The sequence below is a fragment of the Onychostruthus taczanowskii genome, unplaced genomic scaffold (assembly GCF_017590055.1).
Source record: "Onychostruthus taczanowskii isolate IOZ18803 unplaced genomic scaffold, ASM1759005v1 scaffold5, whole genome shotgun sequence".
In the NCBI taxonomy this organism is placed as follows: domain Eukaryota; kingdom Metazoa; phylum Chordata; class Aves; order Passeriformes; family Passeridae; genus Onychostruthus; species Onychostruthus taczanowskii.
This window is the reverse complement of record NW_024502568.1, coordinates 6,498,703-6,518,849: the sequence shown is the minus strand read 5'-3', so window position 1 is coordinate 6,518,849 and position 20,147 is coordinate 6,498,703. Positions and strand designations below refer to the sequence as shown.

Here is a 20,147-nt window from a genome sequence, read left to right as displayed (position 1 = left end):
ATCTTATATTTGCAAGCCATTTCTTTGAATGAGTGATGTGCTGCAGGGGTGAAGTGTGCTTTGGAGCTTCTTTCCAAGAGACCGTTTCTCTCTCTCTCCTCAAGTCCGCTGCAGTGAAGGTCAGTTGGGACACTGAAGCTTATGTTTTCTTGATTTAAACTTTGCTGAGCCGGAGGCAAGGTGTCTCAGAGGAATCTCAACTCTGCAATTATTGTCTCACAGAGCTCAAGTTTGTTGACCTATGGGGCATGGCATCAGTTTCTGTTTCTTATGTGGGTTGGGAGAACAATAGGAAGAGGATTGTGTGGCTGTTCTGTTTTCCTTTTACTTCTGAGGCAAACAGAGCAGCCTTATATTACCATTGCCATGATGCAGGTGGGATATAAGCTTTCTGGACTCTGAAGAGTACCAAGGGGGTAAAAAACCTGAAATGCACAGTAAAATTTCCAAGGAGGCTTTACACTAGGCAAACTCAAATAATAGAAGAACTTGCACTTTTTGAAAAATATATATTTTGTAAGCATGCTTTCCCTTTGATTTTTAGTTTATTGATATTAGTTCTCATGTCTGTCTCAATCTTCTTACTCCTTGATCCAAGGAAAAGTTAAAAACCTGTGCTTGTCATCAGCAGATACTGTCGTGGAAATAGCTTTGCTATGCCAGTTTCGTGCTGTGATTTCACCACAGGAAGTGTAAGGGTAAGGCAGTTGATTTAAAGGCTGGGAAGAGCTTTCCTGAGAAGCAGAGAGGTTAAATTTTTTTGAGGTGAGTTTGGTTTGATATAGAATACCTATCAAAGGTACTACCCGTAGGATTCCTTAAAACTGTGTCTTGAAAAGAAAGCCACTTTTGATGTATGTAAAAGCATAATCTACATATGCATCCAGATGGAATGGGGGCTGTGCATCAGGTTTATTCTCCTGTTGTCTGTATTTTTTACAGGATCCTAACGTAATGATTTTTTTTTTTCCTCAGCATGGCTGAGTATTGATCTGGTGCCTGACTTACACAGGATGTGAGAAGTATCCCAGTAAGACATTGTATTAACGTGGACTAAAAGCAGTTTATATTACAGATGAGGTGGAGGAAGATGGAGTTCTGCAAGACTGGACACATACTATAAATACCCATAAAACTGACAATTTTATCTAAAACCAGAGCTGGCTGCATTTGCATATTTCCAGCCTTCTTAAACTGGAGATAATAGTTGAACACTACCTGAGCATGGGTTGCCCACACTGAAGTCATTACCCTCTGCCCTTTAATGGCAGGTTTTATATTTAATATTGCTGTGCTGTAATTGAGAGTTGTATTGTGCTCTTATGTGGGCTAGAGGAAATACAATACCAATGACCAGAAATACGTGTTGCTTTAAGACTGGCATTTTAAGTAACCTGCATTGTTCTCTTTACTCTAGCTCTTTCCTGTGTAGATGTTTGTCCTTTTGTAGAAAATACAGTTGGTTTATTTAGCCTTGATCTTCGTTTAAGCTTTTGACTTGCTAGCAGTCTGTAACACCCCATCACCTAGATGCTGCCCCTTTGGAGACAAGCCACAATTGACTTCTGAAGGGAGAAAGGGAGGGAATGTTTGTGTATAAATACAGACAAGAGACCTGACATTTTAATTCCTGTATTATATGGACACTTCGTATAATTTAAGCCAAACTATGAAACCAGGCAAATTAAGCTAATAAAGTAAAACACTTACAAAACCTTATTTTGATTACATAAATGGGGAAGTAAAAGTATCATTTTTAGGTGGTTTCTGAAACATGGTAATTCAGAGTTAGAGCTAATGCCTCCCTTTTTCATAGCATTGTGAGCAAGTATGCATCACATAGGATATGTAATGTAATGCACTCATCTGAGCTTTTCTGCCTCCCACTGTCTTTTTGTAGTAGAATTTTTAAAGCCAAGTTATAAACCTGTAAATGTGTTTTATGCTGGAAATTCTTGGTGATACCTTAACTAGGTTGGTACCAGCAAAGGCCAGTATAATCAAAACAAGGCACTTCAGATATTAATGGTCTGCACTTCAGTCAAGTCAGCTGGAAAAGAGAGTGTAAAAACCAGGACTGTGGTGAAACCAGGATTCTTCTGCTAGAATTGCACTTTGGTGAGAGAAAAATGAATATATGAAATATATTGGATATATTTGGGTTTTGTAATTTTGTCATTTAGCATCCTTTCCTTAACTTCTAAAATATCTATTTTCAGTGGATCCATATGCCTTTTAAAATTCAGATAGTAACTCCTTGGGTGGAAAGTTGAAATAAGATTTCTTTCTGCAGTTCATTTATTAATACTTGGCAATCGTATAGTACATTATGTCTTCAAAGTACTATGCAGGCATATCAGTTATCCTTGAAACACTTTTGTGTGGTAGGTGCATAACAATAACTCTGAGAGATTTTATGGAATTAAATAAAGCTAGAGATGAGAGAAAAATCTAATGAAACTTCCGTTTCATATCTCCACCAATGTAGGTTTTTTTCTCTGCAGTTTGTGTCATGAAAATAGAGAGAAGTTCTATAAATGTTCCAAGATGAAGAGGTTTCAACACATTCCTTAGTGTGCTGTGTTACTCTGCCCAAACTCACGAGGAATTGTTTGTGATTGATCAGGCTTTAGACACAGAATTAATGAATCATTGAGTTTGGAAGATATTTCTAATATAATCAGATATAATGGTAGCAACTGTGTTTTCTTGCTTACCAAAGAGCCAAGTGCACTTGGTCTTTAAAATCTCCATTTTGAGCCTTCACATAGTTTCACGCTTTAGACCTTGGTGAGATTTCTCTTACTAAGTTTGGTGTTGTTTAAAGAATCACACACGAGTCTCTGTAAGTTTTACTCCGTAAAGAAGGGTATGGCACCTAAATCTTAAAGCTCTGCAGCTGCACTGGTTTAGATTTATCAGTTTCATGCATTGAAGAGCTATAATGATGAAAACATAAGTACTGTCAAGTTCAGATGTGATCCATACAAGTTCCCTCAAGCACTTGGCAAATGAGGATCTTGTACACCTTATAGATGGAAGTTGGCCCCTTGCTGGGGCATGTCATTTCTGTGGACTTGAAATCACAGAGGTTTAACCCCAGTAACCTCTCTTGGGGAAAACATTTCTTCACAAACATTTACCTAAAAGCTGTGATTTGATCCTCCCAGATCCCACTCAGGTAAGTTATTATTTGGATAACCTGAATACGTAAATCCTTTTCCATGTGTCTTATCTTTGATATTTAAAAGTAGTTAGTGAACTGGAATATCTTGTAAAAAGTTACTGTTAGCTAGGGAGTTACCAGAAGATTAGAGAGGAGTTTGCATAATACGTATGTTAAGGAAAATTTACTGAGCAATTACACGCAAAGTGGGTGGCTGAAGGAAAAAGAACCCTTTACAGCAGTTGGAGTTCTGTGTGCACAGCAAAGCTGGCAGAATGTGGTAACACCCTGAGGGTGAAGGGGAAAACTGCTGCACTGAAGTCACTGATCTGTACCAGGGTAAGAAGTCCAGTATTACCTACGTTTGGAATCTAGGAAGAGTGTTGTAATTGAATCTAGTAGCATGTTTCAGCCTCTGATTTGTGAGACCTAATTGTTTGGAAATCAGACCCTGGTTGTGCCAGAAAAATACGCTCAGCTTTCCCAAAGCGAAATGTTGGTTTGCTTGATTTGCAGTTCGTGAAAAATGGTCCAAGGGTCTCTAATGAGAAAGCTGAGCTTTGTTATAGCAAAGCAGGAGCACAAACCACTTTGAATCATACCCATACATGCTTGTGGAAATGTGACCAAGGTGTCTGAACACAGTAGAAGGTGAGGAACTGTGCAAAGCACTGTTGTTACAGCAACTGCATCTTGGCCCTTCACGATTCAGGTGCAATATGTGCAGTTAGAACTGGCTGAACCCTGAGAGATCCTTCTCATGGTCTCACTCCAAGGATTACTACAGTTGCCTCTTTATTTTATAAATTAATTTCCTTACTGTGGAAAGACTTTCAAGAAAAACTGCCAGTGACAAAGTCAAAATTACCTAGTCATAAGTGTGGAAAACCAGTCTGGGATGCAAGGAGGTACATATTTTAACTGTATGGCTCTTCACTTTTGTTTTTTTTGTCTTAATTAAGACTTACAGCTTTTAATGTTTTTCTTATTTTCAAATGAAAACAGGCAAAAAACTTTCTCCAAAAGTTATGAAAGTATTAATTTGCTCTGAGACATGCTGGTCTCTTTGGTAAGTTCATAATTGGGCAGAATTTTTTTTTAAATGCATATTCTTGTCTCTCAGGTATATAACTACTTCATAACTGGTAAATCTGTATTCATATGTTAGGGTTTTTAAAGGCATATTATTTACACAATTCACTTGAATGGCTTCTCTGAAAGCTGTGTGGCTCTCTCATGTAATTATGTATTTAGAATGCCTTGCATCCATTGTTGGGATAGGGGAAAAGAAAAAAAAGCCAAGTCCCACAAAATCAACTGAAATAAATAATAAAAGAATATTCTCATTCTGTTTTGACAGCTCTTTAGAAGTTGTGTTATATACTATTTTTTTTCAGATAAGAAGAGCTACCAAAGGTAAAAAATGAAATGTGTATGGCAGGTTTTTTAATTGCAAAAGTATAGAGGATGCACTGGGAGTAATTTTTTTTAATACTTATATATATTTAATCAGAAAACACCTCTCAGAACAGTAGAGGGAAAAATAAGAGATACCTTTTCATTTTTATGTGTATGTGAGAGGTTAAAGAATGAAAAGTGGACCAGGAAAAGGATCCAACATAATTTTTTAGCCTGAAGTAAATTTCTGGAATTGTTATTAAGTTTCATGAGACCAGCATTTGTAATGTAAATAGCAGCTGCCTTATCTGATATGTTTCATGCAATGTGTTGCATTCTGTGGTGACAGGAATAGTGCAGACTGAACACAGTGTGAAAGTGATGTATGTTATATTTTTGGCATTGGCTTAGTTAAGTATGTGGCCAAAAAAAGTATAAGAGGAACTGAGTGAGATTGAAAGGTGTTGAGCTTTGTTCTCCCATTCTTTGTGGTGTATGATAAAAATAATTCTGAATATTAGGAATCCCAGTAAGATCTGAGCATGTGTTTGATAAAGGATTAAAATTTCTTAGGCACATTTCCTGAGAATTAAGTTTTATAGAGCATGCGGGAAACAGTAGTGTGAAAGAGACTTCCAGGGAGAATTGTTCTTGCCAGCCATCCCATTTTGCTTTCTGAAGTGGTGATCTGTCTCCTCATATCAAGCTCACATCTGGTTTACATACTTCTAATACCCTTCAGAGCATCCTGTATGTTTTATCTGCTCCAGTTTGGCTGGTAGAATTTCTATGGCCTCTTCTTCCCTCATGTCTTGGTTTTTCTAAGAGTTAGAAATTGTTACTGGTTTATCTTTAGAGTTCACCTGCATAAGGTGCTGAATTCTGTACTAGAAGGGAAACAATTCTGAACTAGGGAAGGAATGCAATAGATGTGGTTAGCATCTGAAATTAATCTTATGTGCAGCGCAACAAACAACAGCCCTTGGGGAGAAAATCTGGTTTCCTCTTTGGCTTTGTCACTAACTTGTGAAGATGTACAAATATATATTAGGCTGCCTGTAAATCAAAGGTGTTTTAAGTGCACAGGTTATCATAAAGTTCAGTACAGGGTTCATACAGGGGTAGTAGGTAATGCCTCACTATTTTAAAATGTGCCACAATTAGAGACAGTAATACTGTACTACTGTCTAATTAATTTCTCTGAAGTTTCTGTGAAGAAAATATCCTTCAACTATTGTTTGATTTTCTTTTGGTCATTCTTGCTTTACAGTGAGCTCAGTCTAGGCAGTTTATGCTTTCATACCTGTGCACTGTAGTTGTGAACTGTAGTAGTTCAAGAACTTTATTTTTCCCTGTGTAGAGCCACTTAGTTTTACAGGACAAGGTGATATATTTCTGACCTGTAACACAATTTACTAAAACTGTGTTAGTTACCCCTAGTATATTGTATTTGCTGAAGGACTAGAAGAGAACAAATTTGATAAGAAAAACCCAGTCTGAAATGGTAATGTATAATCTTGTAACGCAGTAGCAAATAAAGTAAATAACCAATTTTTAGCACTGGCAAAAATTTAGCCATTGAGTGTGTATTGAAATTTGTCTTTAGGACATCAGATAATTGGAAGAGAGGGTAGACTATTAGAGGCAGAACATCTGATGTAGTCAAAAAATGTTCTTGCAATATAATTACAAGAATAATTGAATAGGTTAAAATACATCTTCCCTTCAGCTAATGGTTACTGTCCACTCAGCTCAGGCAGAGGTTGTCAATGCTTCTAGCCTGTTTTAATTCAAAGTAAGGCAAACCCATTTTAATCACCAGTGGAGCAGCTGGAAACAGCCTCTGTCACGAGGAGGATGCTGTTTGAAACTGTGCTCCCTGTGTTTATTTAGTGGGAAAATACATTTCAGAGTTCAGGGAGTGGGATTTTAAAATCAATTGGAAAAAGAAATTGGGTTTTTCATCAAATAATTCCCTGTTTTATGCCACTCAATGTGTATTAAAGATGCTTAGCTTTTCTAAATAAAAAGCTTTGCGTCTCTGGGTCTGAAAGTTGTGCAGACATCCGAAGTATGAATGCAGTTGGGAGTTGCTGCATCCTGGCCCAGTACTTAGCAAGCAGTACCAGCATTCCCATTTGGCTCTAGTCCAAGCACTGTGCTTCTGTATCTTTGTTTTGATGAATCGATGTAGATTGACTTGAGTTCAGGAGAGTTTTTCAGTCAGCTTTCAAGTCATGAACATTGAGGCCAGTCCCTTGTTTGTGGAGCTGACAGTACAAAAGTGAGTGTTTGACACGTGGCTTGCTCAGTGCATGGGGATAGAGGCTGTTGAGATTTTTCAGAGATCAAGCTCTAAATGAAGTTGTTCTGGTGGGTCACTCATCTGATTTACACACAAGCTGTTTCTATTGAAGCACCTGGGGCCTTTTGTTCAGGCTTGTGAGTAAGCCTCTTTCAGTCACCAACAGTAATTTAGCGTCTGCTTCCTTCAGTAGGTAAAAGGCAAGAATGGGAATGACATTTCCTTCCACACTGTGCAGCTTCATGCTTATATTTTTAAGATAGGTAACAAAACTGTATCACTAGATTTTGTTATATACTGAAACAGATTCAGAAGTCGTCTAAGGTGTTGGTAGTTCTTTACTTCCTAACTCCAGAACTATACTAAGTGGCAGGAGTGCATGGCTGAGGAATGATATCCTCTGTTGGACAGAGAGCTCTGCAGAATAGCCCTTCAGTGTTTTCCTTTGTTATTGTGGCAATTTGAGCAGAAGACATTTCATTGCCCTGTAAGTTCCCTGGCACAATAGAGCACCCTGCCTGCAGATTGTAATGGCTCTGACTTGAGCTGTAATCTCACGTAAACCTTGAGTCAACTTAAGCTTGCCTTTCCACTGACATAGTGCTCCTCATTTTTCCTGCCTCTGTACCTTTCCATGCTTCAGTCAGTACAAATATTTAAAGTAACTTCTTTTTTTATATTGTCAGTCAGTTTTAATGGCAATCAGTTCTTTGAGTTCATTGTCACAGTATGAAAACTTGATGCAGCCCAAGGGATGGGAAAGCTTAAGAATATGGAATAAATGGTAGCTGCAAGTCTTGGATAACTTTGTATGAAAAAAAAAAAAACCTCCCATATTTATTTTGTATTGTGTTATGAATCCTGGGATGGATAATGGTAAGCAGCTAATCCTCATCTAGTGAATTTGCTCTGCATCATCAGAGGCACCATGTAGTGAATCTCCTGTTACTGTGATGTTCTTGAAGAATAATAAGCAACTTTGATTTTAAAATTGGTGAAATGCTTAACCGTGGACATCCATTTAATGTATTAATTTTTAAAAAAAAAAGTTATTGTCACAACAGCTTTCAGTACCTGTAGTGATACATATTGCATTGCAAAGAAAAGATTACTGGCATTTGGAAGGTTTTTTATATGTGGTAGTGTTTGGGAGGTTAGAATGGTGGACAAGGAAATATGGCTCACTTTTGTAGCTTGTTACAATACTATGGCTGTAATTTTTTTGGCTTCAGGAGGGACATTACATACAAGTAGCAAGTTAGTACTATGATGTACTCAAATTCTCGAGTTTCAGTATCTTTGTAAAGGGAAGAGTTTGTTTTTTTTTTTTAAATTAAAATGCAGTGAGGAATGTATTTTAAGATATCATAAACTTCTATTGAGAATGTTTCTATAGGTTATATTCCCCAGCAGTCTTTAAATACTATTTCTGGAACAGCAGTGTAAATTGCAGCAAAGTACAGCGAAGAATGTGGTGACAGACAAGGTTAATCTCTGTGTCTGTCTGCACAGGACCAGATTATTGATGTTGGTGATCACCTTTCTGCTCATTCAGAGATGGGTTATGTTGCTCTTACATACTCATTTAGTGCAAGATTGCGCAAGGTTTTCTAGCCCTCTCAAGAGCAGGAAGAAACGGAGGCTCAGAAGGCAGCTGTCATTTCATACCCATTCCAGCTGCCCTTTCCACTCAAATTTCTCCCATCCCCTCCCCCTCTATTAAAAAAAAAAAAAAAAAAAAGCGGGGGCAGGATTGCAAAAAAGAAGAGTATGAGGACTTAAAATCTCTAGCAGCTAACCTATCACATCCTTCAGTTTTCAAGGCTATCTGCCAATTTAAAATGCACTTGTTTTTTCCTGCCTCGCCCAGCAATTAGACAAATGCAGTAGTGCTTATGGCATAAAAAACTCTGTGTCTGGTAAAAGCAATTGCAATCATAATGCATCCCTAAATTTAATAGTAGTGGTGTAAAATGAATAAGCAGCTCTCTATTTCAAGGGGTAATGGCTTTAACTATCAAAATGGCTAGTATTTTCCTTGATTGGCTGCTTTGGCTCCTTTTTTGTATTTCTGTTTGTAGGAACTGAATCAATTTATTATAAAATTGTATTTTATTTAACAAATAAGGCAAGCAGAAACATGAAACTCTTATGAAGTGTCACAAACTTCCTGTTCACCTTGGATCATAGGTTTTGCCTTTTATCCCATTTACAGACAAAACACAAAACTTTTCTTTCCCTGCAAGAATTACACTTAAAGTTGTCATTTACTTTTCTGTTTTCCTTGCAATATTACTTGCCTTGTGTTCTGCCTAGAGCATTGCTGTGGATAGAGAAGAGGTCTGATTAATTGGAAAGAAACTTTCTATTACTGGGAAAACTCAACACATTGTTGTGCAATATTAATCAGAATTTACTTTCTTGATCCATAGTGCCTTTTTTTTTTTGCTACTATGCCATCTGTAAAGCTTCTCTCAAGGAAAAGATGCTTCAGCAGTTAGTGCTCTCTTAAAGGGCAGTTGTGTTGATGCCATTTGGCTAAGCCTTAAAAGTTCCTGTAATCTGTGCCATCCTGTCTCATACAGTCCCATCTCATAGTTGTCCTTTCTCTGCAGTGCTCTATGCCCAGATCTCTGTGGCTGGGCTGCTCCAGCCTGGCGGACAGCATGCCCTCGCTGCGATGCCTGTATAACCCAGGGACTGGCGCACTCCCAGCTTTCCAGGTACTTTCTGTCTCTCCCCACTCCTTTTCTCTCCATCTGTGTGCGTGTGCATCTCCTTTACTTGCCTGCTTGACCTCTATTTATTCTGGTTCATACTCTATGCCTCTCCTCTGTCATTCTGATCTCTGGTATTTTAACCCATCTTCTGTAGATTCAGGGCAGCTGGGGCGTTTCCATTTACCTTGATATAATTATTTTATCTAAGTTGGCTTGATACCATCATCTTTTTCATTGGCTTTAAATTGTGCCAAAAAGATACCACTTAATTATATCTGGCAAACAGCATCCATCACACCGTCTCCAATCTGGTTATTCTGGCTATTTGCTATTCCCCTCCTATGTAAATTTTCTGTGTGCCACTTAAAGGACTGAGAGGGTGAGTTCATTGCCATGACGATAATTGATGCCAGAAATTCTTTACCTCAGCTTTGTTAACAGGAGTCTGGACATTTTGACTACAGAAAATTATTGTCCAAGTAAGCTGTCAGTCAAAATGCAAATAAAGGAAACCTTTTTTTTTTCCATTTGATCTCTGAATTTGTTAGATTCAGGCTTTTCTCTGTCATGAGTCAGTTTTCTGCCAAATCAGTTTGTTCAGACCCTTTGGGTGACCAGTGAATTTTTAAAAATGCAGACATTCTCCCATGGGTAGAAAGTAAGACAGGCACTGGGTGAGCATCAAGAAACCTAGACAAGGCTCTCATGATCGTTGCAGGCATTTTTGATGACATGTGGACATAACAGCAGAGACTGGGCTCCAGAGGTGTTATATTCACATTGGAAACTCTGAGGTATTTTATATACTGCAGTGACTGAGGGACTTAAGGAGTGTCTCTGCAGAGAACATGTTTATTTGAGCTTATTGTAGCATGAACATTTACTTTGAAGTTTATGCTGCTAGATTATGCTACTGCTGGCCTAATCTGTGGCAGAGAGTTTTATTTACCAGCACCTTTCAAAACCAGACAGAAAGAATAGGCCAGAATCTTTCTGAAATTTTCACTTGTTTTGGAGTAAGCTCATTATGCACCTCTAAAGGAAAGCATGCAAAGGTTATTATAAGTTTTACTTCTTGCTCCCAGAGTTAGGACAGTGCTGTGGAAATAATCCTCTTAGTCCCAGAGGAGGCTTAAGTGTCTTGCATCGTTCTGGTGCGACTCTTTTTGCTGACACAGCAGTAGCACTGATGGACTCTGGAAGTTGTCCTGCCAGGCCTCCTTTGCTGAACCAAGCATTTAGTGGAGCTTTCGGTGGGGGAGGGGGAAACACGACTTTTTGTTAGTCTAAGAGGACTCTAGAGACAACAGGCAGAGTTTAAACTCCTAATCCTGATTTGCATAATTTGACTGAATCATATGGGCTTAATTTCTGACTTTTTGGCTGCTGAATGTGTATCAAATCTCCTTAAGCTTAGCAGTATATGGAAAGTAATTTATAAATTCAAATTGAGACTTCTTCCTTTCTACTTGAATTATTTTTGATTACTTAAAATAGGCATATATTACAAAGGGAAAGAGAAATTAATTTATTGAATCTTAAGATGTCCTTCCTAATGGTAGATATGAACAATAACTGTTCTGCTAAGGCAGTGCATTGATATTTGGGGTCAAATGAGTCAGCTGCACAACCAATCATTGTGTTAGGGTACTGGTAGGACTGACATTTGCACTTCTGCAGATTTTGAGAGACATTTCCATGTATATTTAGTGAGTATGGGAACTGGGGAAGTATGTCCTGCTTGCCATCTGAAATGGTAAACTGGTACTCTTCACCGAACTCTGACTCCTGTGTTGAGGAACACATTTACTGCCAGTTGAGAGAGAAACCACATTGCCAGCAACAGCTTCTGCAGCACTGAGTCATCCACATTTCAGTCCATTTTTTCAATGGGCTCTGATTGATCCTCATTAGCTTGCATGGTTTCCCCTCTGAGGCATGGCTTCTGTATTTTCCAGTGCAGAATGGAGTGGTTTGGAACCTGCTTGAAGCAGTGATGTTGCAGTATTTCATCATTCTTTAATGCTTTTTTTTTTTTGGTATCAAATCTTCAGGAAAGCATTAAAGACTTTCTTGTAGCCCAGTGAATTTTCTCGTATTAAGTTACTTTCTTTATTCTGTAGCAAGCTTGAAGTAACTGGAGAAGCATATCAATGTTCTTTGCTTGTGGCAAAAGAGAAGATGCCATCTGGAAGGCTACTTAGTCACTGCTGAATTTGTCTAGTTATTTACATGCCTGCCTTCAGATGCTCAGACAGAAATGTGGAAAGATGCTCTTTTTGAATAGTTCAATTGAAGTCTTGCTGACTCCTCATGGGAAGCATTGGCAGGTAGTTGATTTAGAGATTATTCTGTTAATATGTCAAGTAAATTCATTTTTCTTCTTTGTGTTTTTATTACTGGAGACAGGTGGAAACAGGATCTTGTGGTTCCTCAGCCCCGTTTTTAGGCAATCATCCTGCAGTGGGAAAGGCTTTAAGGCTAAACCCATGAGTAGGTGAATAAGGAGCTAGAAACAGTTCTTTTTTAAATCTTTTATCTCAAAGATATTTTATCTCTTATTTTTGCAACTGATAGTCTACTGTGTAACAATTTCATAGCAGTCGTGGTGGAAGATGGCAGCAAATTGGAACATGAACTCCTGTAAGGCACTGGAAGTGGTCAAGTCAAAGAAGGTATTTTAACAGGAGAAAAAGGCCAGCTATTCCATTTTCAGTGTCTTGGATGCCAGATTTTACGGTACTGTTAATCTGCAAAGCAACTGAAAATTACGTTGCGTGGAGATTATCCTAATAATAAAAAATTAATTATGCAGAATATACTTTTTTCCTAGAAATTTGTGCTTTGGAAGTTTCCAGATGTGCCAACAGGTGTCTGTTTTCATGACATTTTCCATGTGAAGATAATTACTTTCCCTGTTAAAATATTTTTCCATGCATGCTCACAAGGCTATATTTATGTTGCTTTTCATAACTGAAGCTCTTTGAAAATTCAAATTTACAATTACACCCATCAAGTATGCCAAGGGAATGATTGTATTAATCCTTCCAGGTTTGCAGAAGACCGACATATTTTCTTAAATTAATTTCTGTAGGCTGTTGTATAAATGAGGAGGCTTGAGGAGGAATTTGAAAGTCTTGCCAAAGACGTTATGTATCACCATAATCTCAGAGATGAGTCCACCTCTTCCTTTTTACCTAATTCACAGCCAACATAAATACCAGCTCCTGTTTAGATTGTAAACTTCCTGGGACAAGAGTCATGCTTTTACTAGCTTTGTCTGGAGCTGAGACACAGGTAGAAAAGAAGAGAGTTGTCTTGTCAGCTTTATTTTGCCAAATCTGAAACTTTTATTTCTGTAACAGGCTCTAGTAATCAAAGAGGAGGATTAACTTTTATGGTGGCAGTAGCAGCATCTTGTTGAATAGTGTCTCTCTATAGAATGTCAGAAATCTGCATTTTGTTTTACCTGAAGATCTTGGCCATAAAGAACTACACCTCAGGGTTTGTCAGGTGAAGGGGATGAGCTTCTGCTTGGTTTTGCAGAAGTGAGCATGCATGTGACACTTCCTTGGTCTGGGCTAAAAGCTCTGTCCTGGGGAGGAAGGTATGGGTGTAATGTGCTAGGCAAATTGAAGCAAAAGGGTTTGAGGCTGTGCAGTATGGATGTGACCTCTATGGATATTGAGATTACTTTTGCAGAAAGGTGAAAATGCAAAAGATGTTAAAGGTATGCAGTGATGGAAGTTTGTTGTCCCTGTGAGACAGGCATGAACTTATTCTTCAAATTACTTTTACATTATTTTTTCCTAATGTTTATATTTTTTGTGTTACGAAGCAGAATATTTGTCAGAGAAGCATTGTCAGTGTGTTGGTGGAAACAATTGTGTCTCTAAATTTCCTTCAGCCTGTTCATGCACTTTTGTGTTGGAAGTTGACGTTTTATTGCTGGAAATACAGTGTAAGTGTGAGCAGTAGTACATCATTTCTGGTTATACAGGAGGTTAGAGCTAGAGTCTTGGGGTGGGCAAACTGCATGCTCAGAAATGTGTTTGTGAGAAACACATTTGAAGGAAATTGTTTGGCTTTGGAGTCAGTGTTTGCTGGTGTGCATAGTTCTGTCTCTAATTGGGAAAGATATGGGGTGTCCAGTCATAGACTCCATCAGCATGGAGACACTAAGCCTGCTTTGTATTCACCCCTCTCGCTCTGCCAGGGGCTGTGTGAAGCCTGCCCGGGGGCTGTTTACAGTGCACCTCTGAAGCAGAATCCTAATTTTGGTGACTAATAGCCAGAGCATGTGGTTCCAGCACCCCCCTGGCTGGCAGCAGGCTCTGCCCTGGTTGTGAATGTAGTTAGGTGGCCCCCAACTGTTTACAAGACAGCAGAGGTGAGATCTTTGATTGACAAGTCAGAAATGCATTAGATCATTCCTCTGCCAGTCTCTGGTTCATGCTGTTAAAAATGTCAGCCTCTCCAAGTTTGAATGGCAGCCCGAGGGCCTCAGAAGCTTTTTGTTTTCTGAGATGGAAACACAAATTGGATGTGTGCCTGAGCGCTTCATCCTGGGCTGTAATTTCATCTTTTAGCTAAGAACCACAAGGTACATGAGCAAAGCACCCTGTAAACAATAATACTGGGGAAAAAAATAAACAAGGTCGTGTTTCTGGTACGTTGATCCACTGGTGTCCTGACCTCTATCACGTTGAACATCTCCACTCTGATTGCTGTTCCCTTTGGCATTACAATGAGAGGAGATAGACTGACACAGGAGGCAAAGATTTAAAGTTGCAGTGCTGTTGCACATTCCTTGTATTGGCTATGAAATATTGAACTGCCACAATGTGACACCTGGTTTTTTCAGCAAAGTTTCTTGTTGGAGGTGTTCAGCAGCAGTCTTTTCTGTTTGTTTTTTTTTTTTCATTTTACCACCTGGCAGGAGCAATTATAAAGGCATGAGAGATGATAAAAGAAGGAGCAGAAATTAAGCCAAATTGCATTTTGTGTTTGACTCCAGCCCCATTTGTAGCTCAGAATTTTGGGAGCTTCACTGTAGGAAGACCGTGATGGTTAGCCTGGCTGGAGATTTCTTTAAAGTGCGTGTCCAGTGACTACAGAAGAGCTTTCTTAAACATATTTAGGATTTATCCCTCTTTAAATCTGGTGATGTTGTCTGGCTGGTGGTGTAACCTGTGCAGAGGCTGGGTGATGCTGGGGAGCCCAGCAAACTCACGGAGTTGCCCAGGGTGTGCTGCGAGATCTTAGCTCCGTGGTAGTAGCAACAACAAGAGATGTTTTCCTCCTTTCAGGTGGCAGAGAAATGAAGGGGACTAGAAAGAAATCTTTCTTTGTGGATCAGTGGGATGGGTTTGGTTGTTTTATGTAGCACATCACTAATTTCTAAATACATTGAGTAATTATATTTAGTAACATAATCGGCATTTGTTCTGCACCCATATTGATCCTCCGAAGTTCCAGGTGCTTTTATTAGCTCTTTGAGTATCAAGAAGTGTACCAGTATCTCTCACTGAGAAATACCACCTCAGTGTGTCCAGCACAGTGATTAATTTAAACTGCTTTGTAGCTACAAGGCCTCCCCCTCCTTCAGCCTCGGTAGTGATGGTCCGGTTACTACTAATGTGCTTTTCCCGCTAAGGTGAGGGCAGGGTTTCTAGCACACCAGCACCAGTTTGACTGTCGGGTTTAAAAAATGAAACAAAACTCGTCCGAGTTTTCCTTCCTCCCTCGTTAGGAGTCAGGAAGGTGTGTAAAGCCGCAGTGACAAACGGCATATGCAGCGCCGCGTTGGAGCCGTACAGGTATCTTTAAAGCTAGCTCCGGTTCCTCAGGATAGCGAACATCTGCTTGGAGGTATTGTGGAGCTCCACAATGCACTAATTGAATTACTCTTTTCTGGAGTTGCAGGCTGCGCTAATTGAATTAGAAGGCGGCTGTGCGTGTGCGCGCTGCCGCGCGGGCGCGGCGCGGGGCGGGGGCCGGGCCATGGCGCGGCCTGTGCTGCGCTCCCCCGGCCGCGCCCGGAACTGCAGCCCGGGCCCGGCGGGCGCCGCGGCCGCGGGGGTTTGCTACCTCGGTAACATTCCAGCCGCTCTTCCGAGCTGCTCCAAAGCCCGCATCTTTGTCCCTTTCTGTGGAGGAAGGAGGCTCTGAGGGTACCCCGCTCCGAGCCCCTCGCACCAGTCATAGATGGTCCAGTGCGTTTAGATCCAGCCTAGTCCCTGTAAATCGCCCCATTATCGCTTTGGATTTGGTGGCTCCGCGGGCAGGGAGGACTTCGGAGGGAGCCGATGGCACAAGATCAAGTTGTACCTGTTAGTGCACAACTGGCAAAGAGATAACACCAATAATTTTAATTTAAAAATGCAAATATGGAATTTTATGAAAAAATTGGAGAAGTAATAAAATTCTTACTCCCATCTAAATTTAAGCAATGTTAGAATTCAGTCACTCTTAGGAAATATGCAGAGATAGTTCCAAATAATTCTGTCTAAGGAGAAGAAAATGAAATATTTCTTCTTTGAAATAAGGTGAACACATGCAAAATTTCAGTGAATCAACCCAAACACTGTCAGTAGAAATGCACTTGCTAAATCTTAAAATTCACAGCTTGAAGAAGTACTTTGCTACACTGTGTCAAGTAGATTTCTTCTTTTTTCTCTGCTTTCTGTTGGCTATTACTTACATAGTGTGTAAAAATACTCAGATATTCTCTTTCCTGTACTATTTCCTCTACAGATAACCAGATGACTCACTTTTCCATAAAATCTCAGCTATTTTCACTCAGTTTTATCTGTGTTTGGTAGGTCATTCTCATAAACATAAACTATATCAGAGACAAGATGGTATTTGTTTTGCTTTAATGGTTTCTTATGTTTTGTTAGATTTGAAATAAAAATAATTTGCTAGAATACTCTGCAAACTAAGTAAAATTAAACTCTTGTTGTGAAAATACATAACCAATACTCTGTGATATGCATGATTCTTTTTTATGATGTTTGTGTACTTGCCCTGTGTCTGGTGATGTTAAACAGGGCTTCTAGTTACCACTAAGAATTGGCAAAATTGCTGCTAAAGTTATTTAACAACCAGCTGCCCCCCCAAAATAAAATGCAGATTTTTTGTTAAACAGATGAAACAGATTTTTGTTGCTTTTTGAGAATTCCCAAAGAAGTTTATACTTTCTGAATTCTGTTTTTCGGATTTTATTTATGTTTATAGTTGTTTCTCTCTAGCATTTTGTTTATATATTTCCGTGTTTAAATGTATGTGTATGTGTGTGTGTAATAAAAATCGGGTTGTCAGTCTTCTTGGCTCCCTTTCTAAGTAGTCAGGTAGACTGCTTCTAGTAGCCATTGTGAATGAAATATCCAAGTAACTTATTGATCATACCCAAATATTTATTTAGGGCTCATGTCTAATTCTTAAATTACTACCAATATAATTTGGTACCATTGTGGAATTTTCTAAATTGTGTCTGTATATAGTACGACCAACCATCAATTTTTGCCTACCTTCTACAAAAAATCCTTGTGATTTATTCTCTCAAAATACAACCATATATCCAGTGAACAAAGGAAGCAACTCTTCATTCAGCCAATAAAGCTGCATGCACTTCTACTCTTTCAGGAATATACCTTGCTCTTCTATCACATCTTCAGAGTAATAAACTGTGCAGCAATCCTTTGATGTAGGTAATAACATTTGACCTTGCATCACAGTACGTTCCCTTGTGCAAATGAAGACAAACTTAACATGTTGATGTTGTGGTGGTTGTTCATTAAAAAAAAACCCCAATGCACACAAAATTGGTGTGTAGGATAACACACATACCCAGTGCCTTCTTTTGGTAAAAGTCAGAAGTGAAGATGGTCGTGGTGAGATCGTCACCTTTAAAATAATGTGAGAGTGAATTTGGTGCTGCCTTAAGAGGCTGTAAATGGGAAAGAATCTATTCCATCCAGTGAATAAAGTGCTTTTAAAATCAATCTATTTCTAGAAACTAAATTGTCCTGGGACCAGCTCTTGATATAAAAATTCATAGAAACCTGTTTTTCCGAGTGTGGTAACTTCTTGCCATAGTGCTGTAGTGTTAGAATTCACATTGGCCAGGTTGTTCTGTAAATTAAACAGTGACAGCTTCCCTCAGGGGAACAGCCAATGTATTTATGATGATGTGCTGATTACACAAAATACACTGCAAGCAGAAAACAGCTGCAGAGAACAAACCTCTTAAAAGAATACAATTACAAATAGCACCCTCAGTATTTCTAGTGGTGAGAGCAAAATACAGCATGCTAATGCAGGCTTCTAGTTTGCTTTCAAAGAAGAAAAGAGATCTACAAAGAGGAGGCTGAAGTATGGTTGGATGCACACACAATGCCAATGTGGAGCAGCACATAATCCCTTCCTGAAGGTGAAGGGCAAGAACACACCTCAGGCCTGCTTTTTAGCTGTCCTTGTTGCTTAAAATTCCTGTGACTGCAACTCCAACAACACTGGCTGGTGAGGTGGTGGGGCTCTCTGGCTTGTTTGTGTTTTCACTGCTATGGTTCATACCCTGTGTTCTGGTTAAGAGCTGAGATGTGATTAGATGATTAATTGATGCTACCAGTATGACCATTGTGAAGCAGATCGTGGGAGATATTGTAGGGGGGGGAAAAAAAGCCCTGGTTTAAAGCTGAGCTTTCTTTTGGTGCTAATTATTGCTTTGAGGGAACTTCTGGAAATAAATTCCAATTGTTGTTTGCAGTGGCCTGCAGTGTTTGGTTTCTAGAAGGTTCCTGTTTTCTGTGTGTAGGGCAAGGTCTTGTACAGTCCAGTTTAGGATAAGATGAAACTTGAAACATAATATTACTGGAAGATGGTGGAGATGGGACTGTGATTATAAACTCAGGACACAAACAGACACATGAGGAGAAAAAGGTCTTCAGCTGGAAACAAAAAAGGAGAAATAACTGGAATTGCTTTGTGAGGTGTGTCTCTATGCAAGAGAGTTGAGATAAGGACCACTGTGGTGGGATTTTCTGTGAGGGCTTGTTGAAAATGGGGAGTACATGGCAGTGGCAGCTCCCACAGCTGCTAATATCTCACTTTGGAGGGTTGCAAAAGCAAAAAACCTCCACAACTCCACAGCACATTCTTTTTTTGTCTGAGTTATCTGTCACACTTAAATTGTTAAAATATAACATTCTACTTTTGGCTTTGCCATGTATGTATGTGGGGCAGTGAAAGTAGAGAGAATTCCCTTTCCATCCACTTTTTCAGTCACTGAGAGAGAAGTATGATGCCTTTTAAAAGTCTGGAATTACTGGTGTTTGGTGTCTTTGTTATGTTCTGGGACTGTATCAATAAAACATATTTCAGGCAAAAAAATTACCTGTTTAAAATGAGGAAATGTCCTTTCAACATACAGATCTGATTTTAGAGCAGATGAGCTAAAAGCATTGGTACTCTAATTTGGAAGGACTTAATTTACTAGCTTTGAAGAAGTATCAGGTTTTCCAGCTATGGATTGCTGGCTTGTACTAATAGACTGCTACTCATCTGTCTGTATTTTCTTTAAATCGTTTTTGAGCCTCTGTGTGTTGTCCTGCTCTGCTTACATGTATCCCATGTGGCAAGAGGGAGTTTTGTATAATCACCCTGCTTTAATCAATAGAATAATTGATAAACCAGATAAGATTTAAACTGATTACCTCCCCGAGTAGAACTCCCCGAGGGCCTTGGACTCTCTTAATTTTGACATGTATGTTGTGTACCCCGTGGATGAAGTGCAGTTTGAATTATCTGTTTTTATTTGCTTAATGATGGGGAGGGTGTTAAAGTCAAATGTTTAATTAACCCAGCAATGGGCTGCGCTGTCACTTACACACACATCCAGCTGATTGAGATATCTCACCGAGAATACTGAATAGGAATGATAATGTGGCACTGAGACGGAAGATTGCTTTTTCAATCCATTTGCTGGGTCACTGCTTTGAATGTCTTACTGGATGAAAGGCATTCAGCCTGGAAAAAAAAAATCAGCATTTAAGTACATTTTGTTTTTCTGGCCCCTTTCCACCAAGAAGTTAAATAAAACAGATATGCTGTAGGTTTAATAAGCCATTCATGTTGTAGCAAAAAAGCTGCAACTACTGGATCTCGAATAGGCAGTGGTCCAGAGCTGTATCATTTCCTATAGGAACAAAATATTTGCCAGCCCCAAGGTATCTGAAGGTGAGAATCTATGTACATCTTTATCTTACTTTCTTTGGTTGCTTGGCTACTCACCGTATTCAACGGTCTCCAAAGCATGTCCAACTCTTTTTTCTTACCCAGCACAATGAAATTTAAAATAATACTTTGTAACTCCTTGTTGTAGTTAAAGAAAATGGTGTCGTAGAGTTGGAATTATTTTATAGTGGTGGAATCTAGTAGTGAGCTGTTAAATTAAAATATTGCAGGAGGGGCTGTTATGTTGCCACATTAAAATCTGCTCTAGCCAAGTCAGGAGAACCCAGGGGTTTATTTCTTGGGTGGCAGCTGTTCAAAGGCT

General features: G+C 39.2%; 1 protein-coding gene across 7 annotated transcripts in view; it reads left to right on the top strand.

Moving 5' to 3' along the window:
• BTRC (beta-transducin repeat containing E3 ubiquitin protein ligase) overlaps nt 1-20,147 on the top strand; it is a 120,506-nt gene that overhangs the window by 18,012 nt on the left and 82,347 nt on the right. For 6 of the 7 annotated variants that reach the window (XM_041415361.1, XM_041415360.1, XM_041415359.1 and 3 more), the window contains one exon: nt 9,485-9,592. The exons of the other annotated variant lie outside the window; for it this stretch is intronic. In XM_041415361.1, the coding sequence (XP_041271295.1) occupies nt 9,485-9,592 (108 nt within the window). The remainder of the gene's footprint in view (nt 1-9,484; nt 9,593-20,147) is intronic. 7 annotated transcript variants of the gene reach the window in all.